A 23,797-nucleotide genomic window follows, 5' to 3' on the forward strand; every position below is an offset into this window, starting at 1 on the left:
ATTACTTGAGAGCTGGATACGAACCTTTAAGACGTATGTATATGCGTAAGTAAAATATTTTCTTTACAGGGCAGAATAATAGTAAAGTATTTAGTCAAGGTTTAAGAGTCTGTTAATCAAGGGTGCGGTTGCGAGCGGACGTCAGTCTTGAAAAAAGCGGCTCACTATATCAATGTGCAGAAAATTTTATATTACTCGCCTAGCGAGGTTGTGCGCTGAGTTTGGGACCCGCCACGTAGAAACCACTAACAATGAAAAAAAAACAAGGGGCCCTGATGGAAGACCCTAATATTGAGAAGGCCTCGCTGCCCAGCTGTTTTTTGTCCTCGTAACGGAAAAGGCTGACTTTACCGCCGACAGAGAATTGCGATAGTCCTTGTGATATTTACCACAACTGCCATATAAAGGAACACAAATTCGGTATGGGAGAAAGCCTCAGCCGTCAGTCCTGTCATTTACTCCTGTGAATGACCATCTAGCCACAATCCGCATCAGAGCAAAATTTTTCAACGTAACACTGACTTGCGCCCACGACCCAATGGAAGAGAAGGACGATATGACCAAAGATACTATTTATGAACGGCTGAAGCGTGCTTATGATGACTAAATATATCATTTGTTTTCTACTTTTGTTCTTGTTTTCTTAGATGAACCCTTATAAAAAATGTCATAAATATATATGAATATGTATATATTATTTTGTTTCATGTGTTCGGATTTTTAATGTAAAAAGAAAATAAATATTTAAAAATAAACGAAAGCAAATCTTGCACAATCGTTGATAGTTTCATTAATTGTGAGTACAGGTATATATCATATATTAACGACAACATATCTCTTGTAGACCAGTGTTATGAATGAAATAAGCTTAGACTTTAATCTAAACCTCATAACTCTAATTCATTGTTTCCGATCCCCTGGTTAAAGTATTCATAATCTATTAATGAAACTTAGTTAGTCAACATCTTTTAATATAAACCTGAAATTATATGCCCGGATTTGTTCCTTGCTACTTTCATACAAATGTTTGCTAAGAACTAAGAGCTTTCTCGTGAAACAATTAAAATATATTTTTGCAAAAAGTGAAAAAACGCCTATGATGTGGATTATTTTTTATAATTTTTCAGATCACAAACTCTTTGTAAGGACCGGCAGTGATCTGCCATTGCCATATCTGACGAACCCATTAACCACGATTCCTTGCCACATTTACTTTTGTGGTAGAACCTGGTAGAATCGTTTTCCTTGTTCCTCACTAAAATTTCCTAAATTACATATCAATTTATCCAAATGATTGCGGAGATAGTCTAACTTGAAACACTATCAACAAAAAGTATTTCGAGGGTTTTCTTAATTTGTGGTTTAGTTATGTAACTTTATACATAAGTTTTCGATTAACGGAATTCGGTGGGCGAAGCAATATCGCTTGCACGGACGGACAGACAGTCACCTGGATTTCAAGTCTCTTTTCATTCTGATCATTTAGTTTCAGGTGATACAAACAATCGTTAGGTGAACAAAATTATTGTACCATGTAGCAACATGTTGCGAAAGTACAAAACGTGAATAATTAAGCCGCCTATTACGGTTTTCAACCCAACTATATTTTGGTTTAAGTTTTGAAAATCGGTGTTATGGTTTTCAACTGAACCCGTCAAAAAATGTATTGGTGTTGTCAAACTTCAACTTTTTTGATATTTCAGTTTTCAGTGGGATTGACTAGAGAATCAAAAAATTATACTAATTCTTTTCATTTTAAAATTAATAAATGTATTTATTAAAAAATTAAAATAAAAAAGTAACTGTTTTATTCCTAATTTTAAAATTTTAATTAGTTATAACATGCAAATACACAGAAAAATAAAAATTTGAGCTCGTGGAGTAAAATACCGACGAGGCAAGCTACAATTTGGAAGCATTAAAACAAAATTAAAAGTGGGTAGCGATTTAAACATAAAAAGGCGATACAATCTACTACTTCTAGAAATACATATACGTTTTGAGTAAATTCAAATTTGCGAAGCATTTTGATGCAACCATAGATATCTTAGTTTTCTCCAGCCCAAACTTAAAATCATTTAAATTGCATTCCGGATAAGTACCGGTAGTAGGGAAATGGAGTATTTGTGGTTATGTTCCCTCATCTCCTTTAGTAAAAAAAAGTATTAAAAGCCCTTTATTTGCCAATAAAATATTGGTTTGCTTGGTGTTAGGAAGTTCGATTGAATTTGAGTGATCACGGAGGCTTTATTTTACGGGCAGAAGATCAATTTTTGAGTAACAACGAATACCCATTTTAATAAGTACTCACCTTTTTGTGAGCAATAACTAAATTAAGTTATTTTATCTGTCAAATCTTCATTTTCTAGGTTGACAACACCAACCAAACTTCGACTGAAAATAGTTTAAAATTGTAAACCAAAACAAGTAAAAAAGAGATAAGTTCGGATGCAACCGAACATTTTATACTCTTGCAACTTGCAGGAATCTAAGACAGGGAAATACCTTAAGAGTGGATCAGTATCCAAACAATTTTATATATACAAGGTGCGTTCCAAAGTAACACCCAAAGTAAACCCTTTTTGAATAAAGCGCCCCCTAGTGGCGTCATCTATATGTCGACTGGTACGTTAGAATCTGCTATCTCTAAGAATTTCATAACATTTCATTGATTGGAAGTGAAGTTATTGTGTTTTAAGTGTCAGTATGTTTGTGTTATCGTTGCGAAAATGAGCTTTGAACAAAGAGCCAACATTACAATTTGTTTTAAAATTGGTAACACTTTTACCGAAACGTTTCAATTGATGAAACTAGTTTATGGCGATGATTGCCTATCCCGTAGCAGAGTGTACGACTGGGTTCAAAGTGGACGTGAGTGACATGTGGGCTAATCAAAACCCGTGATCACCGGAAATTCCATCGAAACTGTGCGTGAATTTATCAAAAATCAGACGAAATCATGGAAATGGAGTTGAACATCTCCAAAACATCATTTTGACCGAACATTTACGAAAGGTGTGTGCACGGTTTGCTCCGCACAAATTGACTGATGACCACAAATTGCTCAGAATCCAACATTCGAAAGACGATTATTTGACCAAAAATCTCATTTTAACCATTAACCACTTTCCGTATTCACCTGATATGGCACCGTGCGACTTCTTCCTTTTCGGAAAAAGGCATTTGCCCATGAAAGGAAAGCGTTATACAGACGTAGAGTTCATTCAAAAGACTTGCACCGGCATACTGGCGGCCATATCGACCATCGAGCTAAAACACTTGTTCGACATGCTTTTGGACCGAGCAAAAAGCTGTATTGAAGCAGAAGGAGACTATTTTGAATAAAATAAATTGATTTTGCCGAAAAAACCATTTGTTCTGTTTTTTTAAAGTCCTGTTTACTTTTGGACGCAGCTTGTATAAATCTACATATATTCATCTCGCTTAGTTTTAGGTGATACATACAACCATAAGGTGAACAAACCTATTATACGCTGTAGCAACAGGTTGCAAGATCATAAAAGAGAGCATAAAAGAGATGGGTTAATTTGAAGTTGACTTGGGGTATAAGTGTTAAGATGATTAAAAATTTAAGTTTAGTCAAACTCATAAAACGGTAAAGTAAATAACAAAGCGATTAAAGAACGATATGACAGACATAATAAAATGAGAACGAGGTGCTAAGAGGTAAGAATATAAACTTTATTTTAAGTAATAATCTATATGTATATGTATATATTATATAAAAGAATTGCTGTTCGTGAGTTACGCTAAGATTTGAGAACGGCTGAGTGGATTTATCTTATCTTAGTCTTGAAATGTTCGTGGAGGTCTAGAGAAGGTTTAAAAGGCGAAAAAAATCGAATAATTGCCGGGAAAACCCTTTTCTATTTCCCATACAAAAGTGACGTGATGTCGCATCGCATGGCATGATATCACATCACATTGCATAAATACCCATCATACATGTAACAGGTGGCGCAAAAATAACCTTCCGATGTTTTTTGAAAAATGCAAAACTTTTTTAAAAAATGAAAAACTTTGATTCTGCTGTGGATTATTTTTATTTGGTCTTTTAAATTTTTTACATCAAGACGAGAATATGATATCATGTAAAGCCCTTTTTATGGCATTTTCTATTACTTTGGCCAGAACTTCCGGCGATAGGTCCTCACATTCTTGACGAATATTGTCTTTAAGAGCTGCAAGAGTCTGAGGCTTGTTGACATAAAACCGCGATTTCAAAAAGTCCTTCCAAAAGAAGTATGGAGCGGTCAAATCAGTCGATCTTGCTGGCCAGTGCAAATCGCCAAAACAGGAGATTAGGCGCCCGGGAAATGCATCCTTCGGCATATCGGTTGTGACACGCAGTTTAGCGTACCATTGTTTATTTACGTATATTTCACATGTGTTTACTACACAAATGTCAAAACAGAACTGACATTAGAGGCCAATTGCAAAATTTATAGCATATAAAAATAAGTTGGGCTATAGCTGACTAAGCCGTTACATGAGTTGGAAAAGTTAATTTCTAACGGACTTACGAGCGTAAATTTCCAAAAAGAAATTACTTGATATTATATGTACATGGAATGCATCGTCGAAGAAATAGTTACGTAGAAAGCACTTATATTGGTAGTGTTTTTTACGTGGCGGGTCCCAAACCCAACGCACAACCCTGGGGAGGGATGTGTCGCCTTCTCACTTTAGCTCGCCTTCAAACGCATGTTTTTTGGCTACTCAGTGGATACTTGGTCTAAGACCGGCAGTCGTGAGCTTTCAAATGAATGGCGCTCAGAGAACTTTCCTTACTTGCGTGCTCGTCTGCACCTGGCTCCATCCTCCCTTATTCATGACGTATGACTTGATTTAGTGGAACAAGTACTCCAAAATTGGGTCCATGGAATTCGTTCCTCTCGTGAGGTCGATTGGATTATGTTTTATTCAGAGCTTAATTGTATCAATAATAATTCACATTAAATAAAGAACACTTGAATTTCCTTAACAATTACTGTGTGTTTTTTTAGAAATATATCACTCGGTTTGGAAAGCCCTGTATAAATAATTAAACACATAAAATCCTAAATAAAGGAAACTCATCAATCATCGTAATTAACTTCATTAAAAATTTTCTAAATAATTACCATAATTAAAACGTAATTTGTAATTTTCTACCTTTCGTTACAAAATGCAAATTACTATCGATATCACCAATTGCGAAGTTGTCACAATTAGGACAACTTACATACATACTAACTAACAGTTGATCCATGTAGAGCCATTTTTTTCAATGGAAAATATTTTTTTTTATATGTTATTACATTTTACAAGAGTTACAAGGTGAATGGTTTTCCATTACCTCTCTGATTTTTTAAAGCTGATATTTTAGGATTATTTTAAGTGATCGACTTTGCCGGGACCCAAAATATTGTCATCTGTAGTACTAGATTCCAGCATAGAAAAATTCACAAAGCTACCTGACTGTCTCCGGATCGAAAAGCCACCAACCATATCGTTCATGTTGTGATAGACGGTATAAGGGAACTGTGGGGCGGAATTTCAAGCTCCTTCAGTACAGCTGCAACCAAAACCATTCGTTTTCGGAAAATGCAAACAGCTGGGACGACGTGGAGTGCCCTATCGCAGCGGAGAGAAAACAGACTGCTTACCGCGTAATGTTACGATCGACCACAACACGGGCACGATGGGATAGATATCGAGAGTTGAAGAGGGAAGCGAGTCGCATTTGCAGACAGAAAAAGAGAGATGTGCGTGAGTATGAAGACCTTGACAAGCTGGCCGACAAGGGTAATGCTCGAAAATTCTACGGAAAAATGCGGCGGCTAACAGAAGGTTTCAAGACCGGAGCATAGTGATTTAGTGACCGACGACCAGAGCATACTAAAATTATGGAGGGAACACTTCTCCAGCCTGCTGAATGGCAGTGAAAGCACAACGCCAGGAGAAGGCGAACCCGATTCCCCAATCGATGAGGATGGAGCAGATGAAATGTGCTCTGTCCAATTCACGAAAAAGAAGACCGCAGTCTGCGCCAACTACCGTAGGATAAGTCTCTCAAACATCATATATAAGGTTCTATGGAGCGTATTGTGTGAAAGATTAAAGTCCACCGTCAACAAACTGATTAGACTTTATCACTGTGGCCTGGAAAATTAACAACCGACCAGATAATCAACATGTAACACATCTTGGAAAGGACGCGTGAAAAGAGAGTTGACACTCACCAACTTTTCGTCGATTTCAAAGTTGCTTTTGACCACACGAAAAGGAGCTGCCTTTATTCCGCTATCTCTGAATTTGGCATCCCTGCAAAACTAATACGGCTGCGTTAATTGACGTTGAGCAACACTAAAAGCTCTGTCAGAATCGGGAAGGGCCTCTCCGAGCCGTTCGATACCAAACAAGGTTTCAGACAAGGCGACTCCCTATCATGCGACTTCTTCAATCTACTGCTGGACAAAATAATACGAGCTGCAGAATTTAATCGGGAAGGAACAATCTTCTACAAGAGTGTAAAGCTGCTGGCGTATGCCGATGACTTTGATATCATTGGCCTCAATACCCGCTTTCTCCAGACTGGATAAGGAAGGAAAGCAAATGGGTCTGGTGGTGAACGAGGGCAAGACGAAATATCCCCAGTCACCAAACAAACAGCCGTCGCGACTTGACTCTCACGTCACTGTTGACAGTCATAATATATAAGTCGTAGATAACTTCGTCTATCTTGAAACCAGCATTAACACCAACAACAACGTCAGTTTCGAAATATGTACAACGTGGAATATCTCTAACCAACCTCTATTGGGAAGTAAAGTCCTCTCACGACGAACAAAAACAAAACTCTATAAGTCACTCATTATTCCCGTCCTGCTACAAGGTGCACAGGCATGGACGATGACAACATCTGATGAGTCGACGTTACGAGTTTTCGCCTTTACACGTAGGCTACGGCGAATTGCATTCGATGAAACGATTAGCTGTACGAGATATACGACGACATTGTAAGTATATTATATTATTTTGAACTAAATGCACATTTCTGTTTCGCTGGATATCTTAGCAATTTTTGATAGTTTCGACTGTCCAAATTACGACCTCATTCATTAAATTATTGAATGAGCTCTTGTTATTATGATAATTGCATATCTAATATTTTGATTATTATCGGCTTGTTAGTAATAAAAATTTAGTTTTTCAGTCCAGATTAGGGTTCGTAGCAGCGAAACTTTACGTTATCATCACTTTCAGTCTCCTAACCGAAAATACTCGAAAAATCATTCAAGATATCTAGAATTACCGTTTAAAAAATGTACTGCGTTATTCAATGAAACATCTCGATGATAATGTTGCCGCCAAATTCCGAGATATCGGCACAGTCTGCAAATTGATGTTAATAAAAAATGTGAAATATGAAATATCTACATCAAAGTTACCAGGTTGTTCAATAAGTTTTGTCGTTCGATAAGAGAGGGCGTTCCTTCTAGCAAAATTTTGTTTTTGTTTTGTTGGTACACTCTTCATATGAACACATGTTAATTTCAATCTCTCAATTTAATCTTTGTTTACAAGGAATTTAGTGTAGCCGCGTCACTTTATGTTTTTACAATGGAACAATTTAATATCGTGCAGTGATAAAATTCTTATTTTTGGAAGGCTTGGAAAAAGTTCAAATTAAACTATCTCCGTAATAATCTTAATAAAATTTCGGATAATTTTGGAAAATATGGTAAGGAACAAATAGAGCGGTTCAATTAGAATCTACTCGAACTCATAAACCTATGTCTCATCGGCAGTTATGATGCTCTTCAGAATGTGGGATCGGAATTCGCACGATAAAACATGTCCAAAGAGAATTTTTTACGCTACTCTTTTTGAAAAAAAAATCATCTCAATCGTGGCTGCTGTAAACAAACTGCTTGACAGATCGCGCTCACATTTGGCGTAGTATTTAAGAACAGTCCTTCCAACTTGTAAAATACATTATTTGAATAACTATTTACCCGGAGAATTAAATTACAATTTCCGGGTGCTTTTCTGTAACTGTGTACTATAACATATGTTTTCCACCTTTTTATACTCTCGCAACAAAGTTGCTAAGGAGAGTATTTTAGTTTTGTTCACATAACGGTTGTTTGTTAGTCTTAAAACTAAAAGAGTCAGATATAGGGTTATATATACCAAAGTGATCAGGGTGACGAGTAGAGTTGAAATCCGGATGTCTGTCTGTTCGTCCGTGCAAGCTGTAACTTGAGTAAAAATTGAGATATCATGATAAAACTTGGTACACGTATTTCTTGGCTCCATAAGAAGACTAAGTTCGAAGATGGGCAAAATCGGCCTACTGCTACGCCCACAAAATGGCGAAAACCGAAAACCTGTAATGTGTCATAACTAAGCCGTAAATAAAGATATTAAAGTGAAATTTGGCACATTAGGGAGGAGCATATTTGGACGTAATTTTTTTTGGAAAAGTGGGCGTGGCCCCTCCCCCTTCTAAGTTTTTTGTACATATCTCGGAAACTGCTATAGCTTTGTCAATCAAACTCTATAGAGTCGTTTCCTTCAGGCATTTCCATATACACTTCAAAAATGGAAGAAATCGGATAATAACCACGCACACCTCCCATACAAAGGTTATGTTGAAAATCACTAAAAGTGCGTTAACCGACTAACAAAAAACGTCAGAAACACTAAATTTTACGGAAGAACAGGCAAAAGGAAGCTGCACCCAGGCTTTTTTATACTCTCGCAACAATGTTGCTAAGGAGAGTATTATAGTTTTGTTCACATAACGGTTGTTTGTAAGTCCTAAAACTAAAAGAGTCAGATATAGGGTTATATATACCAAAGTGATCAGGGTGACGAGGAGAGTCGAAATCCGGATGTCTGTCCGTCCGTCTGTCCGTCCGTCCGTCCGTGCAAGCTGTAACTTGAGTAAAAATTGAGATATCATGATGAAACTTGGTACACGTATTCCTTGGCTCCATAAGAAGGTTAAGTTCGAAGATGGGAAAAATCGGCCCACTGCCACGCCCACAAAATGGCGGAAACCGAAAACTTTTAAAGTGTCATAACTAAACCATAAATAAAGATATTAAAGTGAAATTTGGCACAAAGGATCGCATTAGGGAGGGGCATATTTGGACGTAATTTTTTTGGAAAAGTGGGCATGGCCCCGCCCCCTACTAAGTTTTTTGTACGTATCTCGGAAACTACTATAGCTATGTCAACCAAACTCTATAGAGTCGTTTCCTTCAGGCATTTCCATATATACTTCAAAAATGGAAGAAATCGGATAATAACCACGCACACCTCCCATACAAAGGTTATGTTGAAAATCACTAAAAGTGCGTTAACCGACTAACAAAAAACGTCAGAAACACTAAATTTTACGGAAGAACAGGCAAAAGGAAGCTGCACCCAGGCTTTTTTATACTCTCGCAACAATGTTGCTAAGGAGAGTATTATAGTTCGGGTGTCACCGAACATTTTATACTCTCGCATGATAAAGTGATAATCGAGATTTCATTATACGTCATTTACATATTTTTCAAATACCGTATTTTTGTAAAGTTTTATTCCGCTATCATCATTGGTTCCTAGTGTATACATTATACAGAGAAGGCATCAGATGGAATTCAAAATAGCGTTATATTGGAAGAAGGCGTAGTTGTAAACCGATTTCACCCATATTTCGTACATGTCATCAGGGTGTTAAGAAAATATTATATACCGAATTTCATTGAAATCGGTGTAGTAGTTCCGGAGTTATGGTTTTTGGTCCATAAGTGGGCGAGACCACGCCCATTTTCAATTTTTAAAAAAAGCCTGGGTGCAGCCTTTTTCTGCAATTTCTTCCGTAAAATTTAGTGTTTTTGACGTTTTTTGTTAGTCGGTTAACGCACTTTTAGTGATTTTCAACATAACCTTTGTATGGGAGGTGAGCGTGGTTATTATCCGATTTCTTCCATTTTTGAACTGTATATGGAAATGCCTGAAGAAAACGACTTTGTAGAGTTTGGTTGACATAGCTATAGTAGTTTCCGAGATATGTACAAAAAACTTAGTAGGGGGCGGGGCCACGCCCACTTTTCCAAAACAATTCCGGTCAAATATGCCACTCCCTAATGCAATTCTTCGTGCCAAACTTCACTTTAATATCTTTATTTATGGCTTAGTTATGACACTTTATAGGTTTTCGGTTTCCGCCATTTTGTGGGCGTGGCAGTAGGCCGATTTTGCCCATTTTCGAACTTAACCTTCTTATGGAGCCAAGAAATACGTGTACCAAGTTTCATCATGATATCTCAATTCTTACTCAAGTTACAGCTTGCACGGACGGACGGACGGACGGACAGACGGACGGACGGACAGACAGACATCCGGATTTCGACTCTACTCGTCACCCTGATCACTTTGGTATATATAACCCTATATCTGACTCTTTTAGTTTTAGGACTTACAAACAACCGTTATGTGAACAAAACTATAATACTCTCCTTAGCAACATTGTTGCGAGAGTATAACAAGTAGTAAAGAAACTAAGTGAGAGTATGATCTATAGTGAACGTGATTGTAATTCATTCACAACGATTTAAGATGTGTTAAAATGATTACTGACAGTTTTGTTACTCTATTGCTGATCGCCTGTTTATTCCTTTAAAAATATTTCTATTTCTGTTCAAAAGAAAATACTTAGGGTATTTACGACTGGGTAAGCATAAATGTATACATAGCTTCCAAGGAGGCCTTGATTACTCTATACTATTTCTACCTACTAATTGTCGTTCACTTTGTCGAAATGTTTGGATGTTTGTTTCATTAGAATTTGATTAATTTATGTAACGTGATACTAGCACACCACTCCTTTATCTAAGGAGCGTGTATTCGTATTATTGTTGAAAGTCAAAATGATGAATGAATTTATTCAATTCAAGTAGCGGAAAGGTAGCTTTTCCTCATATCTTACCGTTTCATTTCGATAATAATTTTTAGAACCAGCTATTAATTTAGACTAGTCTAGTTTAAACTGCTTTTTTATTATATATAAGGTGTAAGTAGTAACTGATTACAAATTATCATAACAAAATGTTTCATTAATCATTTGGCATAGGTACCGAATTCACACCCAACATATGACTATTAATATATCTGCATTCCTTAAAGTATTTAAACCAATGTAGCACCGAATCCAAATTAGAACAGAGAGAATTTAAGTCTGCGATGAATGGTGTACATGGTAATAAAGTAGAGTAAAGGGTTAAGATTTTTATTAATGAGGCTGGGTGATTGCTAAGTGTAAAAATAGAGTTTTGTTATCAATTGGGGTAAAGCTAACTACTGTGTGTAGGGAAATGGTAACTCCCCTTTCTCTAAGATGGATGGGCACCGATTAACTTTTATTTTGAGTTAAATTATTTACTTGTTCTAAAAGATGTAATATTTATTATTTGTAAGTCCTAAAACTAAAAGAGTCAGATATAGGGTTATATATACCAAAGTGATCAGGGTGTCGAGTAGAGTTGAAATTCGGATGTCTGTCCGTCCGTCCGTCCGTGCAAGCTGTAACTTGAGTAAAATTGAGATATCATGATGAAACTTGGTACACGTATTCCTTGGCTCCATAAGAAGGTTAAGTTCAAAGATGGGCAAAATCGGCCCACTGTCACGCCAACAAAATATCGAAAACCGAAAACTTATAAAGTGTCATAACTAAGCCATAAATAAAGATATTAAAGTGAAATTTGGCACATTAGGGTGGGGCATATTTGGATGTAATTTTTTTTGGAAAAGTGGGCGTAGCCCCGCCCCTACTAAGTTTTTTGGACATATCTCGGAAACTACTATAGCTATGTCAACCAAACTCTATAGAGTCGTTTCCTTCAGCATTTCCATATACAGTTCAAAAATGGAAGAAATTGGATAATAACCACGCCCACCTCCCATACAAAAGTTTTGTTGAAAATCACTAAAAGTGCGTTAACCGACTAACAAAAAACGTCAGAAGCACTAAATTTTACGGAAGAAATGGCGGAAGGAAGCTGCACCCAGGCTTTTTTTTAGAATTGAAAATGGGCGTGGCGCCGCCCACTTATGGACCAAAACCCGTATCTCAGGAAGTACTAATCTAATTAATTTTACAGCAAAATAAAAAAATATGTAAATGACGGATAACGAAATCTCGATTATCACTTTATCATGCGAGAGTATAAAATGTTCGGTGACACCCGAACTTAGCCCTTTCTCACTTGTTATAATATAGTTTTGAAATTTAGCAAACGTCATTTCCTCTTCAAGAAGCTGCTCATTTGTCGGAACTGCCGATATGGGACCACTATAGCATATGGCTGCCATACAAACTGAACTATCAGAATCAAGTTCTTGTATGGAGAACTTTCACATTTCACCATGTATTTTCACAAAAGTCGGCACAGGTTATTTTCTAAAGTACAATGTAATCTCCGAAGAAATTGTTCAGTTCGGTTAACTATAGCTGCCATACAACCTGAACGGACGGAATCAAGTCCTTGTATGGAAAACTTTCACATTTGACAAGATATATTCACGAAATTTGGTATAGATTATTTTCTAAAGCAACAATGTAATCTCCAAAGAAATTGTTCAGATCGGATAACTATAGCATATAGCTGCCATACAAACTAAACAATCGGAATCACGTTTTTGTATGGAAAACTTTCACAAAAGATAAGATATATTGACGAAATTTGATATAGATTAATTTTTTATGCAACAATGTAATCTCCGAAGAAATTGCTTAGATCGTATTACTATAGAGTATAGCTACCATACAAACTGAATGATCGGAATCAAATGCTTGCATGGGAAACTTCCTCATTTGACGATATATCTTCACGAAATTTGATACGATTTATTGTTTATAGAAATAATGTAATATCAGAAGAAATTGTTCAGATCGGCTCACAGTAGCATATAGCTGCTGCGGTATCTTCACGAAATTTGGTATGGATTACTGCTTAAGTTAATAATATAATATCCAAAAAAATTGTTCAGAATGAATTACAATAACGTAAAGCTTCCATGTAAACTGAACACATAGTTACTAACAGAAGTGCACCTGTGAAGGGTATTTAGCTTCGGTGCAACCGAAGATAACGTTTTTTCTTTTTCAATATATAACAGTTGAATTTGAAATCCATCTTTTACCAAATGTTATTGTATTTATTATGTTTTACAATTCATGAATAATTTATTTATTTCTATTATTTTAATTGTTCTGGTTATATACCTTTAATGTTATTTACGGTATCAGATAATTCTGTTATTATTTTTAAATTCTCTGAATTTGTTATAAATTGTTTGATATTATTTAGATAATAATAATTTAAGAAATCGTCACGGTCTGGAGTTCCCGCTATCCATTTCCAAAGTGTTCTTAATGCGTTTATTTCTCATTTTTGTCTAACGTGGTTTTGTTTCTACTGTTCTAATAAAGTTTCAATTATTAATTTTTCTGAAACAGTTTCTTGAGTGGAAAATTCTGGATTGTCTTAATCATCTTTTTCGTAATGTATAGTGCTCTAGAAATCTCATTTTTCTTCTGCTATTATTTTTTCGAAATATGACACATTTGTGATGTGAAATATATCTCTATATAAATAAAATAAATAGAAACGTCTCCAATTTCAATAGGTACGTAGTTGTCGGGTATAGTCTATGACAACGGCTCCACCAAGCGAATTAGTATTGAAAACCTATAAGTAATTATGGTTTTATGTTATCTTTTTTTAGAATTCTACTCCTATTATTTATAATTACTTTATTTCAACAGTTTTCCTTATCTTTTTATACCTAGATTGGAGGTTGTTTCTCTCTCCTATTATTTTCTTATCCAAGCGTTTACAAATTTTCAACTTTATTTCGATAACTCACGTTCTGTAAAGAATGTGTTTCGCGAGCTTCGCTCAACTTATGTTAACATAATCGGCCTACTGAGCGCACTATTCGCAACACCATCTTGAGACCCAGCATTCATTATTGAATAATATTCGACCGAATAGCCCACGTCCAGCACGCAGTGAAGAAAAAGAATGAAGAGTCTAATACAACTTGTGCAAGAACTGAGCCCGCTTGACCTTTCCAAGCGACATCGTTCGCTTTATGATCTCTTGAAACGTTCCAAGAAGATCCGACGTTTTCGAGCCAAATTTTGTTCAGCGATAAGGTCCCTTTTCTAGTTCAATTTGTATGTAAACAAGCGAAATTGCCGCATTTGGGATGAAGAGCAATCTGAAGAGATTCAAGAGGTGTCAATTCATGATTTTATCTATCTTCAAATCTCCATGTTTTTATATTGCTATTGCGATTGCAACCAAAAAAAAAAGAATATAAAAAAAAAACGTGTACTCTATATTTCTTTTTAAAATTCAACTCATTATCTTTAACAGTTGGTTCGAACAATAAATAAAATTAAAAGTAGAATGAAATTAAATAAAAAATTCCTTAAGCAACGTATGTAATTAAGACTTGCTTTTTTAATCTTTGAATTTAAATATATTAGCATCATCGTCCGAGTGGCCGAAAAAAATATTGCGCTGGTAGTTCCAATTTAGAAGAAGAAGAAGACTCAAGTCCTCGGAGAAGTAATGTGCGAGATCGTTATTGGAAAGGCAACCGTGGCACACAATTTCATAGTAGCAGATATCGTCGATGAAGTCATAACTGGAGCAGACATTCTAGAAAATCAAGGAATAAAAATTTACATGGATTACGACTTTTCCAAATATGGAAGTTCCACTTTTGTTCGGATATGGTAGCAAATGCAGTATTTGATGAGTGATAATAACATAGAGCCAGCAGATTCTACCAAAATCAGAAGCTGTTATTTGGGCAGAAATAGTCTGCATCTATTACAAATGGAACAAACAAGTTGTGGGTTATTGAGGCCACATAAGAATCGACCCTACAAATACTTATAGGCAAAACCGTCGCTAGGACAGAACAGAATGAACGTGTTGCAGTAAGAGTATTTAATTGTTCAAGTCACCAATCAAACTTTGCAGAGGAGCTGTATTAGGTAGGTAGGTAGGTAGTGCAGCCCTGTTGTAGATCTTTTTATTATTGGTTTCAATGAAGCTACTAATGTCCGATATGCTTTTTGTAGACAAACTATTCAAGATTTGAAGATTGATGGATTCCAAGTGTTCTGTGTCGGATCAGCGATAGGGCAATTTTATAAGTCGTTATTTTATTGGTTGGCAGCTCTGCTTGTTAAAAGAGTGAGTAATTGTGCGTGCTAAAAAAATTAAATAATTTTGGTGGAAAAAGGCAGAAAATTAACAAAATCTGCCCATCAATCCGGAAAATCCAAAGCGCGGTATCCAGGTGTATTGGAGTGCAGAACCAGCGACCTACAACCACTGACTAGTTTCGATTGGAAGGTTTGTAATTTCGCCGATATCACACTTTATTGAACACAGAGGAGAAAACATCAGCTGTTTGGAGACTTTTTTGGCGCCACAAAAAATTACCTATATTACCTTAGCCTAAAAGTATACATACTAAAAATTTAGATTAATAATTATTCACAAGGCAACTGAGTTATAGGGTAGTCAAGTATTGTTTATTTTATATTTATACCTTTAATTGTTATATGAATATAATTATAAGCATACTTTAAAATCAATTATGCCAATTATCAAGACACCACCTCCAGGAGGGGGCAAAACTGCCAAAAAAGACGTCACAATCGAAGAGCTAACAAAAAAGCTAGAGGAAATGGAAGAAATGTGTAAAACACTTTCATTGGAAGTAAATACTCTAAAAGCCGAAAATATAAAGCTTAAGTCCACTGATGTAAAGAAAATTCAGAATTTGGAAAATAAGGTTGAGTTCTCAACGGATGAGGAAGAACTAGCCAGAGAAACGGAATGGATTCTAAAAAAAAGACCAGCTAAAAAGCGAAAAGCGGAATGTTCTCCTGATCTTCAGGAAAAAGCAGATAACGCCATAGCAAAACCGCTTAACCCAAAAAATAGTTCGCGGCCTCCACCAATTATGGTGTCTGGAGATGCCACAGGCAGCAATTATCAACAACTATATGCTATTGCAAAATCAGAAGCAAAAAACAATTTTACCATTAAGCTTTTAAATAATGGAATATATAAAGTAAATACTTTCTCCGTAAAGGACTATAGATGCATATCGAAAGCACTTTCGTGTAGAAATATATCTTGGCATAGCTTTGAGAATAAGCAAACGCGGCCAATTAGAGTTATTGTAAAAAATTTACACAACTCTTTTGATCCGAAATCGATAATTAACGACTTAAAAGAGCAAGGATTAAATGCACTGAGTGCTGTCAATCGTCTTCAATGGAAAACTAAAACTCCCCTCGATATGTTTTTGGTAACATTCGATCCCATGGAGAACATAAAAAAGATTTATGAAACCAAAACTATATTGAACTCTATTGTTTCTATTGAACCGGTAAAACTACCTAAGATGATACCACAATGCAAACATTGCCAGTCGTTTGGCCACACACAAAACTATTGTGGTAAACAACCAAGATGCGTTAAGTGCGCCGGTAAGCATAAAACATCTGAATGTTCGAAACCAGAGAAACAGCAGCCTAAATGCTGTAACTGTGGCGAAGTACATCCAGCCAACTATCGAGGGTGCCTTGTTGCTAAGGAATTACAGAAAATATGAGCTAACACAATTGGCCACAAAAAAGCGGATGGTCTAACCCAAAAAGTTGAAGGTTCTGTAGACTTTAGAACAAAAAACAATGAACATCAACAACAAGAAGATCCTAAAGTTACAGCTGAAAGAACCAAAAAATTCACTTTTGCTCATGTTCTAAAAGCAAATAATAATGATAATGTATCATCCAACAGCATTTTAGCACAGATCTTACAGAAACTCAATAAACAAGACGAATTCAACACTTCCTTACAAAATCGCTTATGCAAGCTTGAAAAATATCTTTTTAATACCAAAGATCACTAAATCATTAAAAATTCTTCTATGGAACTCAAATGCGTTAATCAAAAATGAAATCGAAATTGTACTAAACTCAGAAAATGTTGACGTATGTATGATATCGGAGACACATTTTACGTCACAAACCTATTTTAAAATTAAAAATTATGAAACTTACCATACAATTCATCCTAGCAATTGCGCCCGTGGCGGAAGCGCAATACTAATCAAAAATACGATCAAACATTTTGAGGAAGAAAAACTTTCAACTGATAAGTTTCAAGCTACAACAGTGACTATTTACGGAGTTAAGAGTCCACTCTCACTTACCTCTGTGTACAATTCCCCAAAGCATCTAATCCAGTTTGAAGAGTACCAACACTTAATAAACAGACACAGGTATAGATTCATAATGGGTGGAGATTTCAACGCAAAGAACACGCACTGGGGTTCAAGGCTTACGACTACAAAGGGGAGAGAACTCTATAAAGCACTGCAGTCAACCGGAAGTTACGCTTTCTCGACGAACTTACCATCATATTGGCCAACAGATAATCAAAAGATTCCAGACCTGATAGATTTTTTCATTGTCGGCAAAATATCCCAGAACTATTTGTCGGTCAATAAGGGTTATGACCTTAATTCGGATCATTCTCCAATCTATTTAAGCTATAGCGAAACCATCATCTTTAAAGAAAAATACTTTAGAACGACCATGGAATGTGACGAAAGTAAATATGACTCTATGTTAAATACTGACCAGTTAGAATCTGAAATTTTACACTTTACAACAAGTATACAACACGCAGCTTGGAAAAGTACACCGGAATTAAAGAAAATTGCTGTAAACTCTCAATATCCTAATGATATAAGAGAAATAATTAAATTAAAGAGAAAGCTACGACGTAAGTGGCATCAAACTCGTTGTCCAGTTGATAAATCTATTTTAAATAAAGTCTCTAAAAATCTTAATCGGAAAATTAAGAAGTTTAAAAATGATAGTTTCGCAAAATATCTTCGGTCCTTAAGCAATGGAAAAAATTCTGACTACTCTCTTTGGAAAAGCTGTAAAAGACTACAAACACCAGAAACTCAAGTAGGTCCCCTTAAAATAAGTGCTGATAGCTGGGCCAGAGACGATTTAAAGAAAGCAGAAGTGTTTTCGGATTATTTAGCCAAAATATTCTCCCCATATGAAACTTACGTAGATTATCCTACTGCTTCCAGTCAAGAAAGCGAAGAAATTTCAAGTTGCACAAGCAGTGAGCTAAGTGAGGAAATCAAAAATCTGAAAAACAAAAAATCCCCCGGTTATGACCTGATTACTGCCGAGGTCCTAAAACAGCTTCCTCAAATAAGCATAGTAAAAATTGCCAACATTATTAACGCGGCTTTTCATCTTAAATACGTGCCAACTTATTGGAAAATTGCTGAAATTATCATGATTCCAAAGCCAGGGAAACCAGGATATGATGTATCTTCTTACAGACCCATATCACTTCTACCGATAATATCGAAGCTTTTTGAGAAAATTCTCATAAAACGTATCAATAAAATCATTGAACGAAAAACCATAATTCCAGCGCATCAGTTTGGGTTTCGAGCCAACCATTCTACGATTGATCAAATCCACAGGATTACGCACATTATTGAAAAAGTCTTTGAGGAAAAAAAGTTCTGTTCTGCAGTGTTTTTGGATGTTGCAAAAGCGTTCGATAAAGTTTGTCACAAAGGACTGCTTTCGAAACTGAAACTGATTTTACCGAAACAGCATTATGACATCATAAAATCGTACTTATCAGATCGCTACTTTCGCGTTAAACAAGGAGACAAATATTCTATTCTTAGGGAAATAAAAGCAGGAGTTCCACAAGGTAGTGTGTTGGGCCCTCTTCTTTATATACTATTCACGCACGACCTGCCAATAGACTGCAATTATACAACAGCCACATTTGCAGATGATACCGCGTTGCTTGCTGTTGGTAGAAGTGAACACGAGTCCACTACTAATCTCCAAAAAGTTGTAAATAAAGTCGTACAATGGGCAAATAAATGGCAGATAAAACTGAATGAAGCTAAGTCTGTACACATTGTTTTCACATACAACAAGATACAGCTCTTACCAATTTTCATAGACGGTGTACGAATACCGCACTTTAATTCCGCCAAATACTTAGGAATGACGCTTGACACTAAGCTACGGTAGAAAGTTCACGTAAAAAACAAACGTAAGGAGCTGGACATGCGACTTAAAAATTACAATTGGTTAATCGGTAACAAATCAGTGTTATCCATCGAAAATAAGTTACTTATCTATAAGCAAATACTCCGACTGATATGGAGCTATGGTGCACAACTCTGGGGATGTACTAACCCAAACAATAAGAAAGTCATCCAACAATTTCAAAACAAAGTACTAAGACTAATTGTCAAAGCGCCTTGGTATTGTAGATGTGCTGATATAGAGCGTGATCTAGGCGTACACTCGGTTAACGCAGAAATACTAAAAATTGCAACAGCACATAGTGCAAGATTGCTACAGCATTGTAACGAAGAAGTAGTTATGTTAACTTCTAGTGATGGACCACCAAGACGACTCAAACACAGCGATCTTTCAAATTAGCCAATACTCTCATAGTAGTTTTGTGATTTTGTAATTATATTTTTAAGTCCTATTCAAGTTGCTTGTTAGTCCTTTCTTTTATTTGAACTAGTTGCAATGTATAAACAAAATACAAAAAAAAAAAAATTATTTTATTGCCTTATTTTGGCCATATCTCTTTATTTATATTGCATTTTGTCGTACTTTTCCAACTGTTATTTGCTAATTGTTGAAATTGTATATTGAGCTCTTTCCTGATCGATCCTAGCGGACTTGGTATTAACTTTGCCTCCGATTCGTTTAAAAAAAATCCTGCCTTTGCCAACTCGTCTGTTTTTTCGTTGCCGAAAATGTTCCTGTGACCGGGAACCCAGATCAAGTCTAGGTGGAGCTTGTCTTCTAGTGACCTCAGTGACTAAAGGTCAAACCATCAAAACAAAGCTAAACTCAATATAAAGAGAAGAGGTAAACGAGTGAGACAAAGAAAAAACGGCTTTCAGTGCTGGAGATGGTTTATGGCAATATTTATTGGATTATAAATATAACGCTCCTGTCATCTTGTCATCTTTTAAAGTTTACAATATTAATTCATCATATTAAAGCCTTTTTACCAAGCAACTCAGAGTTTTCTCTACCAATCAATATGCGCCTCTATCATAATTCCTAATTGCGATATTGCAAATAAAGCTGAAATGAAATCTCAATACCACAAGATAAGTCAACAGGTTCTTAATTAAGGCTTTTAGCGATTTTCAGGAAAAATCCAGATTATCTTGTTTCTACGGTTCTTGATTCTCGCTTAAACCTCAAATATTTTTCAACTGAGTAAATTAATAGGTATGAGGTTTTATTAAAACACAATAATGTTCTTCATTATTTTTAAATTCTTGTTTACTGATTATTGAGTTGTATTAGGAATACATACACAGGCAGGCAGTAAATGGAATTTATAGTATAGTATATATAAACTAGATGGAATGAATATAAAAACTATATTACTAAATATATAATGTGTACACGAATAGAAATAATAGAAATTACAATTTCAATATCTTAAATTGAAATTATAAAGACTTCCGAACCTTCTTTAAAAATATAAACAAATAACTGTGCGGAATAAGCAGTCATGAAAGGCAAGAGAGTTTTTCAAGCGTCGAGATCTAAAACTGCTCAGCTACATAAACAAAAATTTCAACAGCTAAGGTTTAAAGTACTTTAGAACCGTTTGTTACGATTTTATTTATTGAAAGAAAGCAATATACCAGGTTCTTCAATAAGTTTTGTCGATCGATAAGAGAGGGCGTTGCAACTAGCCCAAATTTTGTTTTGTTGGTACACTCTTCATATGAACGTATGTAAATTTCAAACTCTCAACTTATTCTTTGTTTACAAGGCATTTAGTGTCGCCGTGTCACAGTATTTTTTTACAATGAAAAAATTTAAAATCACGCAGTGATAAATTTCTTATTTTTGGAAGCTGTAGCACCAAAAGAAATTCACGAACGAATGTTAAAAGTGTATAATGATTGTTCATTGCTGAATTTAAAAAACGCATCACCACCAGAAATCATAGCCAAATACAGGATATAGTTTTGAAAGATTGTCGATTGACTGATAGAGATTTAGTAGAGGCTCTACACCAGTAGTCGGCATTTCTTAGCACAATTGTGCATACTAACTTCACACGTACGCGTACGCTCTACCGTTCAGTCGTTGTCGAGCCAGCAACGAATTAACATCATGTAAGATTATAGCGCAAAACCAAATATGCCCTGCAAGAAATATTTTATGATTTTAAATGCCTTTGGTGCCATACAATGCATTTTATGTTCCAAGTCTTTTAAAGATAATAGGGAATATATCCTTAAAAAACATTTTGTTAATTTTCATTACACTCTTAATTATTTATAAAATTTGCTTAATTTTAATTCAAATTTCTCACTGGACTACTTTTTTTCGTGCTCACCAACACAGTGACAGATCCTCTCATACCGACCACTGCTCTACACCATACATGGGCGTTTAGACCAGTGGTCGGCAAAAGTTAAACTGTGACTGTGTTGGTGAGCACAAGCGAACTGCTCCGTATGAGCATCCCAGTCGGAAATTGCGTGAATTGAAAAAAAGTTATCACTTATTGCGTTTCAATGAGAACATAAAAAAAGGTATTGCATATACAGTGTACATACGTGCATAGATACAAACTTAAATAAAACATTCAAAAATTCATTTGGATTTATGTATGTCATGTAACATACATAGTTACAAACATAAAAATATAATAAAAATTATAAAAATAATTTGCATTTGCCTGCTTTAAATTTCGAAAATATATGTACACGTTATGATATTTCTGTGATAAAATTATCAATAATATTTGGTTTGTCTTTTTAGTGTCTTAAAACACAAAATGCATTGCAATTCACAAAAAGCATTTTTAAGCATAAAGATTGTCTCGCAAGGCATCTTTGCATTTAAGAAACAAAGCGCAACAGTGAAGCACGATGTTGATTCGTTGCTGTCTCCCCAACTACTAAACCAGAGATAAAGAGATGTTTAACTCCTCTCTCACTGGAAGTGAGAGAGCAATTGCTAAACGTCAAAACCACCTAAACTTTGACAGTTGATCGAGTTCAGGAGGTTTTGACGTTTAGCAATTGAAACGAGCGATGGCCAGATTGAAATCTTACCAAAAATATATATACGGAGGATTTGTTGCATCGTTCAAGACCTCTTATCAAAAATGCAAAACAATGAAAATTAAATAAATTTGTGAAATTTAAAGGTATTTGATGAAATGTTTTGTAATTTGAAACATCATAGTATTATTTTCAATTGAAAATTATTAAAAAACTTTTAATGATTGAGAGCTAACAACCTTAAATCCTATTATTGGGTATTGAAAGGACAAAAGTCAGTTGTTATAATATTCTTTAAAAAGATTTAAATAGTTTCTCCATATAATAAATAACCACTATTTAGTAATTTATATTCGTACTAAATGTTGGGTATTGGGTTAAAATGCCCAAAAATTGTTATTTTGTTCGATCTGGCCATAATGGAAAATGTTATAAAAAACGCTAATTTTGAGGCGCTCTCACACTGGAATAAGTTTAACATCCCCTTATTCCTGTACTAAACGATAGAGCGTAAGAATACGTGTGAAGTGAGAGGGCACAATTGTGCTATGAAATGCCGACCACTGGTTTTGACTCACATGAGCAGTTACTCTCAGCATACGTATTCTTACGCTCTTATTTCAGTCGCTATTGAGAGCGAAAAAACCAGTTTTGCACTGTGGGATATTGAATTGATTTTCCTGCCAGTTACGCTCCAGACAGCAACGAGGTAACGTAGGTAGTCGGTATGTTGATGTTTTTTTATGCCCTAGTATATTTTTGCCCCATTTGAAATGTATAACATAAATAAAATGTTATAATTTCAGATACCTTTGGTGGGGTAAATTGGGAGTTGACTACTTTTACTAGCAAACTAGTTAGCGGAAATTTTAAGATAAAGTTGAAATTGTGAAGAATTATCTCTCTCAATACCCTCATATTTCTCAAAGTATTTATGGAAGGTATTATAGTGCCTCCTAAAATTATATGCCCGGGTCCCCTTTACACACATATTAAACAATAGACATTGCATATTACCAAAGGCATCGGAAATCATAAAGCAATATTTGTCATTCATTTTGAACAAACACCTATAGGTACGCGCATAAATAGTATCATAAAACAATCACGCGGCGCACGATATTGCTTCGCTGTTGTTTGTTAATCAACTGACATGGATAATATGATACGAGACTATCGCATTGGCTCTCATTTTTCCCCTCAAACGCGTTCCCTGATTATTTGACAGCCAAGGAGATCAGGGAATTTTTGGCAGTTGATTTCAGAAAAGGCGGGATGCCAGAAGTAAAGCGCTGTAATTACTTGACAATATTAGTGTGAAATGAAATTTCACTGAACTGTGCGAACATATTTTGGCAAAATAAATGTTTATGTAAATTTATTAATGATTTTGCATTTTAGCTTTTATATATGTATGCATTTTCAAAGTGTTTTATTTAGTGTTTTGTATAATTTATTACATACTCAATATAACGTTTTTCAGCAGTGGCATCATTGACAAATGTTATAAAAAATGCGAGTTTTGACAGCTCTCTCTCGAATCAAAGAGTCTCGTATCATATTATCCATC

At 35.4% G+C, this 23,797-nt stretch overlaps 1 protein-coding gene across 2 annotated transcripts in view; it reads left to right on the top strand.

Annotated features, from left to right (window-relative positions):
* LOC120781704 overlaps nucleotides 1-23,797 on the top strand; it is a 134,518-nt gene that overhangs the window by 50,127 nt on the left and 60,594 nt on the right. The window contains exon 3 of one of the 2 annotated variants that reach the window (XM_040113931.1): nucleotides 70-652. The exons of the other annotated variant lie outside the window; for it this stretch is intronic. Coding sequence (XP_039969865.1) covers nucleotides 70-116 — 47 coding nt within the window. The 3' untranslated portion in view covers nucleotides 117-652. Of the gene's footprint in view, nucleotides 1-69; nucleotides 653-23,797 lie in introns of those variants that run through there. 2 annotated transcript variants of the gene reach the window in all.

Source organism: Bactrocera tryoni, unplaced genomic scaffold (genome assembly GCF_016617805.1).
Source record: "Bactrocera tryoni isolate S06 unplaced genomic scaffold, CSIRO_BtryS06_freeze2 scaffold_7, whole genome shotgun sequence".
NCBI classification, from domain to species: domain Eukaryota; kingdom Metazoa; phylum Arthropoda; class Insecta; order Diptera; family Tephritidae; genus Bactrocera; species Bactrocera tryoni.